Source organism: Genypterus blacodes, unplaced genomic scaffold (assembly GCF_046128005.1).
Source record: "Genypterus blacodes isolate CSIRO-AG114 ecotype Tasmania unplaced genomic scaffold, CSIRO-AGI_Gbla_v1 ptg000156l_1, whole genome shotgun sequence".
Taxonomy (NCBI): Eukaryota; Metazoa; Chordata; class Actinopteri; order Ophidiiformes; family Ophidiidae; genus Genypterus; species Genypterus blacodes.
In genome coordinates this window covers 4,065,823-4,075,329 of record NW_027466957.1, presented here as the reverse complement: position 1 = coordinate 4,075,329, position 9,507 = coordinate 4,065,823, and the positions used below count along the sequence as shown (strand labels likewise).

Sequence of the window (9,507 nt, the reverse complement as noted above, 5' to 3'; positions counted from 1 at the left end):
CCGTTTTTTAACACAAAAGTGCCACGCTTTCACCTTCGACGTGGACATTTGCCGTTTGGGTGCCGCTCGGAACTAGCCGGTCAAATACAATCTTCCATCATTTTCATTCATTCCGCCTCGTTCCCGTGCACCTGAGTTCGTGTGTGTACACCAGTGAAGGACAAAGAGAAACGAGCGCGCTGTCGATAGGGTGGAGATGTGATGGCGCGGCTTCTGAGGTACAGCAGTAAATTCATTCCCCGTCTGCTGCCGACACACACACACCTTACAACTTAACCCGTACAGTATAACACAGGGCGACTTTAAAAATGGGCTTTGGGTTCATTTCAATCAAAATACTGCTCTGACATTTGCTGCCATCTCATTTTAAAAAAAGGCAGAAAGCTACTTAAAATGGATTAAAATTCATAAATCTCCTATTTTTGCTTTTTTTTGAAACTTTTAAATAGAAACCATGACAAAACAATCCGCAGGAGACAGCAGAAAGGGAAATAAGAAAAAGACAAACTTGTAAGCTTGTCAGATATTAGACTTGAACACACCCTTACCCTCAATTTTAAAACAAACAGCAATGTACATATTAGGGCTGCACTGATACCACAAACAGCTCAGGAGGAGTTTGCTTTAAAGGAAAGGGATCTACAAAAAACTATTTACTGAACAGACATCCAAAATGTGTCTACTGAGGTGGATTGTGCAATAGTGATGTCTTCTTATATTGTCACGTGGAAGGTCGATGCTTGGTGTGTGAATATCAAAGCGTGGTTGTAATCTCTAAAGGAGGTATCAGTGCGTCCCTATCATCGATTAATAAAGACAAGCAGGTACAACAAAAAGGATTAAAAATGGAGCGAGCCAGCATGTGTGTGTGTGTGTGTTTTCAAAGGTGGACTGTGTGGAAGGTGGCGTGTGGTATTATTGCTTGGAGAGGCTGCTGCACACGTGTGTGTACCGGCTCGTCTCGTGTTGCGGTGGTCACACCTCCTCTCCCGCTCGAGCTCACCCTTCATGATGTTACTCATGATATCCAGAGGAGCCGTCCAGCCTGCAGGCACCCCGAGACTGAGGAGGAGGAGGAGGAGGAGGAAGGTGGAGACGAGGGCCATCTCTTAAAGGGATCATCACAGTGAGTCCAGCAGATGTCTCTAATCACAGTGTCAAACAGGAGTTGGGAGAGGAGGGAGCGCGCTTTCCTTTACACTTCCTCCAAGCGTCACTCGCTCTCTGTCGCCCACATGCATTGCTGGTGGAAGAAGGTGGGGGCAATGTGGCCGTAATCACATCCAATACCATTGACCTCAAGGAGGATATGTCTTTTCTCACCAGGGGCCCTCAGTCCCCGCCCGCCCAGCCGCTGGGTGGCCCTTGCACCGCTTATCTATGCTGTCGGAACCCCGGGGTGCCGTCTGGGCCGGCAGGCTGCCGGACAGTGTGATTGTTTGATCGGGTTTCCTCTGAAGGCAGCGTGGAGTTCAGACGTCCTGACCTGATGGGAGGAAGAGGACACGGGAGTGAACTGACAGCAGTCATTTTTTGTTACATAAGAGCTTTGTTGTAAAAGTCTTCAATCACGCTCTTAATTTACAGTGTGTACAGATGTCAATTTAGTTTTCGCCAAACAACTAAGATGAGAGAAACAGAGCAGAACAGTGATGGAACACAGCGTGGTGAGGCTGGCAAATGAGCTCATTCTACAATCACACAGAAACGCTCCTTTGACTGGTTGAGTCTCTGCTGAGGCCAATAATGTCGATAAAATTTAAACTCAATTTCACGCTTGTGAATTCATCACTGTCTCTCTCTTTGTTCCATTTAAGTCAAAGCCTCAGAATTTCCAAAAGCCGACTGAAAACAGCAGCAACCTCAACAAGTGAAACCAGAAAACGATGGTTAATGTTTTCCTAATATGACTCTGGTGTATTTAACCAGCCGTGTGAGGATTTACTTTTAATGCACATCGTGTTATTAAAAATACTAAATTAATAAAGAAAGAAATGATATATGATCCAACTGAAATTTAGAGCTAAATCATTGCACATATGAGAGCCTCTATGATGGTGTGCGTGTGTGTGTGCGCGAGACTAAATGCACACACAGGATGCGTCACGTATTTCCTTCTTAGATCAAAGGCCTGCCAGACATTTCTGCAGAAAACAACACGCGTATTACAACCATTATTTCCATTTTGACATCTGTTCTTGTACTTCTCATTCCATTCTATTCAACAAGTGGGTTGCTCTGCAGCAGCAAGTGGCTGTTTGTCATTTGGATTCAGCCAGTCAGTCATTATCGAGCCCATTACACTTCAGACTGAGATCTCTAACTTACATTAACAGTTTCAGTAATCAAACACACTTTCAAATGTTATAGGCTTGTGTTGCTCGCCATCATTTTATTGATGGTGAGCAGGGAGTTTATTTATTATCAAACATTTCTTGAGAGGAAGATGCAAAAACCAGCACCAGGCCCTCTCCTCTGGCCCATCAGGTGGTATACTTCTTTGAGGTCACATGGGAGATTAAAGATGTGTTGTCCGCTGCAGTTTAATTTAGTGTATAATTATTTCAGACTACCCTCACACCCGTTCTCATTTCCTGCTCTCACAGTGGGACAGGCGTCGCACTCGGACGTATCGGGAGCACATTTCAGAGTCTGAGTCAAAGGGCTGAAGCTGGGACTGCACCAGTGACACACCGATGACACACTGCACACCAGAACACTGCCAACAACAACAACACTGGGCATGTTTTGTTACGATCATCTTGTCCCAGATGAAGGTGAGGGCACAGGAGGGCAGTTAGACAGGCTGAGCCGACCCGTCATCCAGCGGGCACTCTGCGTTATGTAGAACCTGTTTATACCATTTGATTTAGGGGTGGGGGTGACGCGTCGATGTAAATCGACTACTCGATTACGTATATACATCGATTTGCATAACCGTGTGCCGACGCGTCATAATGACAAGATGGCCTTACCAGGTGGAAGCAAGCACGCAACCGGAGAACAAACAGCAATGTACACTTTGTGTCCCCGCCAACCAAGCATGATACACTAGGACAGGGGTGGCGAACACGCCGCAGCTCTTTGCCGGAAGCGCTAACTGACTTGCGTCTCATGTATTTTTGTTGTTGAATGCAGATTGCGCTCGATCGCTTCTACTTGAATTGAAAAACGGAGATTATCAGTCAAAAGGTGGCTAGTGGAATAATGCATTGCAAATATTTGATTGTTTTCAAGAGAGGATGATTGAAGAAAATATTGGAATATTAATGAGATAAGTTTGTTATTTATTTTGGGGGAAATAATTGTTCTATTGCGAGATAAATATAATCTAAAAATATTAATCGACTAATCGAAAAATAATCTGTAGACTAAGTGGTAAAAATATTATTAATAGGTGCAGCCCTAATTTGATTGCTTAAGGCTTATTAATAACATCAGCATGGACGTACCCACACCCTCATCCTTTAACAGTGTCTTTCTCTTGTCTGCCTACTTTGTTCAGCACATCATGGAATATACATGTATATTCCATGAAAGAAAGCACCTCTAAAGGGACATTATTATTGGTAATGTATTACCAATAATAATGTCCCTTTAGAGGTGCTTTCTTTCTTGAATCCCACCTCTGGTTGTCAGTGTGTGTGTGTATTACCTGTCAGAGCTGGGTTTATCCTGAGGCGCCTCCTCTGGACAGGCACTGCCCAGTATTCTCTTCCTGGCCTCAGCGTACTCTGCCTCGCGCTGGGCCAGAGATTTGACCTGCGGCGTGGGCCTGTTCTGATTCAAGGGGGACCCCGAAGACCCGTTGGTGGAAGGCCTCTTCAGGATGCGTATCTGAGGCGGCGGCGCTGCTGGTGAAGTGTCGTCCTGGATCACTATGGCCGTACTTTGTGGCGACCGCGTAAAGTTGTTACTCAACTCCCTGGCAGCAGAGCAACGACACATAATTCAATTAAATGAGCGGCAGGACAGAGAGAACTTCACACTTTGGGCATAAAGAGGGATAAGTTCTCTAACCACAATGCTGCCACATCTGATATTGATTGACAAAAACCCTAAGATGGGTAGTTTGAAGCTAAGGTTTAGCCAGGTTTAAACGGAGCCTTGAGTGTGGGCTGCTTCCGAACACACACACACACACACACACACAGCTTACTTTTCTTTCTGGCTGATCCTGAGCTTCTCCTCTAACCGCTTCTCCATTTCCTGTAGGGGGGGGGGAATAAAGAGTCCAAATGTGTAACCTTGTAAACAAACAGCATGTTCATTAGTTTAATAGGGCGGGGAGGTAAGAGGGAAATACTGGACGCACTTAGCAAACGGGAGAAAGGAAGGATAGATGGATTAAGTTTCAGTCTATTTCTGTGTTTGAAAAGCAGCTGCCAAGTTAGAGCTCAAAATGCTAACGTTAGTCGGCTAATGTTGCTAGCGTATAGCTATGATAGTTCCCCTTAAAGCTACAACACCGACACTGTTTTAATGCTGAACAACCAGTAGAGCGTCCGTTATAAAAGTGTGTCTCTGTGGTTACTTTACCTCAAGTTATATTCGTAAATGTGTTAAAGGTAGAGTTAAGTACGTTTAGCTGCTAGCCGTTAGCCTCTAGTTAGCTCCTCCACACAGCCACGTTGTTAACGTCACTAACTGGGGATCATCTAGCTAACTAGCATTAGTAGCTCTCGTGTTAACGTTTCTCATTACAAACGTGCTAGTTAACCATAAACACACTGATCATCTTTTGAACTACATAAAAGACGGTCTGCTGTTATTACCCTCTGCCTTGGAAATGATGGGAAAATTGCGATTTAGCATGCTAACCATTAGCTAGCGAAAGCGGTGCTGAGCGAGACTCAAACCTACAAACATCACTGAATGTTAGTGTGTATAGACTCTTGTCTTTTTTCTTCTACAATAAAAAGTTATAAATCTCAATGTGGTTTGTTATATTTGTTCTCCAGAGACTACAGGTTCATTCATTGTTCATTATGGGAAATAATGTAAATCCAACTTTAACGAACTTTTCTTCTTATCATAAGCTTTAGAATAAGAGATTTGATTACCTTAGACAGACTATGTAAAGCGATGTATCATATTGTTTGAGCTCTTTATATTTACCAAAAAGGAATAAAATGTTTGCATTTCCAATACAATAACAAACGACCGACAAATTAAGGTGTACGGCTCACAATGTAACATTTCAACCAACTTTAACTACATTAGTTTATCATGACCCAACGTACATGTGGCTTCCAGAATCAGACTTAAGAAATAAGTAACGAGTATCAAACGAGTATCAAACACATCGGTCAGTGAACCGGGGTAAGCTTCAGGATTTAACATTAGCTTCTCAAGTTTCCTGAAGCTAAGGTTAGCATTAGCCGCAGCGTCGGCCTATGTGAGCTGAGAGCGTGGACACAACTTCTTACTTCTAACGACCGCGTGATTGTAAACACACTCCGAAACAACCGCCGTCTTTAAATCCACACACTATCCAAACTTTGATCACTTGCCTCACTGTCAGCAGCTACCGCCCAACTTTCGACAACCTCCTCATCCATGTTTCATTTTGTTTGAGAATTAAGAGTCACGCTGAGGAGTTGGCTGTCCTGGCCTCCGTCAGGTCCGCCTCTCTCTCTTCATACACGCTCTGACATAATCACACTGACGGGTTTCCCCCCACAGCGTGCAGGCCGTCAGCGTGGGGTGTCCCACGGTGTACACCAAGGTTTGTAACAGGTGATCAGCATTCACGAGTAGATGTTCAGTCCTCAAACTTGAAAGTAATCATTATACTGATAATTCTGGATTCGTGTATATATGGTTGTTGTTGAGAAAATAAACCTAGCCCATGGATCTCATATTCGCAGAATTATTGGCGTGGGAATGCATTTTATTTTTGCTTATCAATGGGGCAGAAGGTTTGAGTTTGTGCTGGTTGCTTTGGGGAAGCATTCAGGTCCGCAACTTAAAGCGAGATGGTCTGTATACTGATTGTTCCCATTCACCTGCTCCATTCAGAGGACATTCAGAGGTTTGTTGCAGTGATATATGCAGAGAACTAAAGCCCCTTCTGTCAAATGTAAATGTCAAAAGTAAGTGATGAAACAGTACTACGCCTTACAATGAGAATCACTAGTTAGGAAAGTGAGAGGATAAGTTTTCTCGTCAGACCATTAGGCCTGGTAAGAAACCCAAAGAAACCTGACGGCTCTCCTAAATGTGTTGAACAAAACTGATCAGATTGTTACCATCTTGTGGGGAGGAAGGTCACAGAGCCATGAGCTGCCTAAAGAGACAGGGCTAGAACTAAATTTAGTTCTGATGGCATAAAAACAGTTCTTATTATTGCTTCTTACCCCAGAAGCAATTAGCACAATGAAACAGTCACAGTGAAGAATCCTCTTCTCAGTCTTCTGTGGAGCAACCATGTGCTAAACGTGAAGCTGTTGCCAAACTAATAGGGAAGAAAGCTCTGATACAGTGCAATTTAAGCGGCTTGGCAGTGACTGCATTGCTTTACTCGGGCACACAAGTTAGTATGGTAAGCCTGCTTGAAAAGACAAATATCTGCCTTACCTCAACATTTGACCTATGTCATGAAACTATGGAGGGAATGGAGGAGCTAGAGGTAATTTCCTTCGTTGGGTGGATAGCCATGATGATCAACTTACCAGGAAATGTGGACCCCAGCCTTTCCATTAGTGTCCCTCTCCTAGTCAGTAGTTTGACCTTGGAGAAACCATTAATTGGGTTTAATGTTTTGGAGCAGCTCATTGAGGGGCAGCCAGAAGGATCAATCCCTACTTTGACACCTTAACACGAAAGACAGCCCTGGGCATCTTGCAGAATACTGAAAGGATTGTGACTGTAACATGCTGAGCCAACTTCACATATGCATATGTGATTAATTAAATCTAAGTTCTCCTACTCCGCCCCTGTTGCGTAAGCAGACACCCACTGCCCTGAACACAGGACCTGCTGGATACCTTGGGGGCATACTCGTAGTTCAGCATTCACCAACGTACCACCTGGATTTTGTGTTGAAAGATTCACGCCATCTCTCCACCTCAGTCACTCCCTGGAGGCTTTATGAATGGGTAAGGATCCCATTTGGTATATCTAATGTGCCAAATCCAACGCCACAAATCATAGGTGACCTGGGAAGGATTCTCAGCTTTCCCATTTACTACCGGTCGTACATACAGACCTCTCAAGGATAGCTAAGCCACTAGCTTAGTTGCTCCAGGGGACATCCTCAACCCTACCAGCCCATTCCCATCTGAGTAAAACCAAAAGCCCACAGTTGTATTTATAGAGTGGACCTTTGAGCATCAAAGAGTACTTGAGAGTCTGATTGACATTTTAACTCATCCTCCAGTTCTAGCATATCCAAACTTTGACCTGGCTCTTGACCTTCATACTGATCGGAACAAGGCCTCGGGGCCGTTCTCTACCGACAGTAGAGTGGAAAAGTACGAGTCGTTGGATATGGATCCCGAACTCTGCAGAAAGGAATTATCATTTACACAGTGGCAAGTTAGAGTTCCTTGCTGTAAAGTGGGCAGTGTGTGAGAAGTTTAGGAATTCTCTTTTTTCACGCCCCACACTTCACCATCTATACAGATAATAACCCTGTTACTTAAATCATGAGTGCAACCAAACTTAATGCAGTTGGTCATCGCTGGGTGTGAGAATTGTCAGACTTTCGCTTTAACATAAAACACAGACAGGGGAAAAACAATGCGGACATACTGTCCCGTGTCCCTCTTGGTATTGACCGTGACCTTTGCCTCCTGACTTGGTATCACCCCGTGGCCTTGACCTCTATATGAAAGCCATAAAGAGTTGGCCCAAGCCGAAACAGAAGACCCCACAATTGGGAGATCATAAGGCTCAAAGGAGTGAATGATAAACTTATAGATGTGTATAGTTAGAAACACAACTATTTCATGTTGCAGTACAAGTCTGATTCTGTATACCGAAATGTTTAACTTTGATGTTTGATGGTACACTATATGCTACACTTTGATATGCCACACTTTTTAAATTTTGTTTTGTGCTTCATAAATAACTTACACAATGAATTGAAATGAAAGTGTTTTAAAAGGTTACAATACATTATAGTTTGGATTTGTAATTAATAAGAACCTTTATGTAATGTAGTTAGTTGTTTTTGAGCAAATGTCAGACATTCGTTCTAAATGTTACCTAAGTCAAACCTTTGTGGTGTTTTAAAAAGAAGAACAAACAGAAATGACACATGAATACAGAAACAAAAGCAAGAAATCTGTTAATTAATGTTGTAGGTCTTGTTGAACATAGGTTCTGTAATTATGGGAAGCCCATCCAACACAAGAGAACTAGCTGAAACAATATTCAGTATTCATTAGTCAACTTCTGATTGACAGCGATCTTTGCAACACATTCTGCTAGACTTCTCTGTCAATTGCATTTTAACTGCACTTTCACATAGATAGAAACCAAGAGCAAGAAACCAAATGATACATGCATACAAGTGTCGGGGCAAATGTTTTTGTCGGGGCCAATGATTACTGTAATTATAATTGTAATTGTAATTATAATTGTAGATCATGTGCAGAAATCCAATTATTTATAAATAAAGAAATTCAGGAAATCTTAGAGCTGCTTCTAATTCTTTAATTATGGTCTTGTTAGTAATTAAGAAATAAATAAGAACACCATGTATCTGAAATCTTCTAAGTGAATCGTGGTTTAACAAAACATCTAATTGACTAAATGAGTTTTGGACATCAAACAGTATGGTATGACATGTAAAATTATTACGTCTTTGGCCTCAGTCAAAGGCCTTTGACTAGACACAATTCCTGAAAATCTATCAGTTGCTATGATTAGCAGGTCCTATGGACGAATAGTTGTTTAACTGTTTAATAGACCAATGGCTGTACAATGGTCATGGTGGCATTAGTGATAATGAATGTGAAATGGACTACATTACCACATGGATGTAAAGTTCAGATTTTGGGAGAGACAGAAGTGATTAAATTAATATCAACATGAATGCCCTGGAGTCCGTTTACAGATATATCACACACCATTAGTTGATTTATTTCCCAACAATGATACCTTGGTCATTTTTAGAGCAAACAATAAGAATCAGACTTATTCATTACCCCAATGTGTGAATACAGCACTTGGTGCTTCAGTCTGTTACAGGAAATGCTTAAGTAAAGTAAGGTAAAGAAGAAAATATGTACTGTACTTAAAGAAAGAGCAAGTATAAAAACACACTAAGACCAATCCTGATTGCACACAATAGCATCGTGGCTATTGGGAATTACAAACTATGTGTATGATTGAATCATTGCGTCATTCCTGCTCTGTTTATTTAGAGTTCTGGTGACTGGTTGCATTTTGAAACTAGGGCAGCTTGCTCTCTTCAGGGGTGACACGGTTGAGCAGATGGAGTCTCCCTGTGTTATTGAGATTCCATTTTTAATGAGCAATGATAGATGAAGGGCATCG

General features: G+C 42.4%; 1 protein-coding gene across 1 annotated transcript; it reads right to left on the bottom strand.

Moving 5' to 3' along the window:
- Nucleotides 1–419: 419 nt before the first annotated feature.
- On the bottom strand, nt 420–5,650 carry szrd1 (SUZ RNA binding domain containing 1). The gene is made up of 4 exons (XM_076166288.1): nt 5,514–5,650; nt 4,160–4,209; nt 3,656–3,925; nt 420–1,486 (listed from the first exon to the last, which is right to left on the bottom strand). The coding sequence occupies exons 1-4, from the start codon at nt 5,559–5,561 to the stop codon at nt 1,375–1,377; spliced, it is 480 nt and encodes a 159-aa protein (XP_076022403.1). The 5' UTR covers nt 5,562–5,650; the 3' UTR covers nt 420–1,374.
- Between the last annotated feature and the right edge of the window lie 3,857 nt (nt 5,651–9,507).

Excerpts from the sequence above, each read along its gene's own strand:
- szrd1 (XM_076166288.1), bottom strand. The coding sequence starts at position 5,561 with ATGGATGAGGAGGTTGTCGAAAGTTGGGCGGTAGCTGCTGACAGTGAG. Across the intron at positions 4,210-5,513 it reads CGGTAGCTGCTGACAGTGAG|GAAATGGAGAAGCGGTTAGA; the intron begins GCAAGTGATCAA and ends CCCCCCCTACAG. Across the intron at positions 3,926-4,159 it reads AGGATCAGCCAGAAAGAAAA|GGAGTTGAGTAACAACTTTA; the intron begins GTAAGCTGTGTG and ends CTCTGCTGCCAG.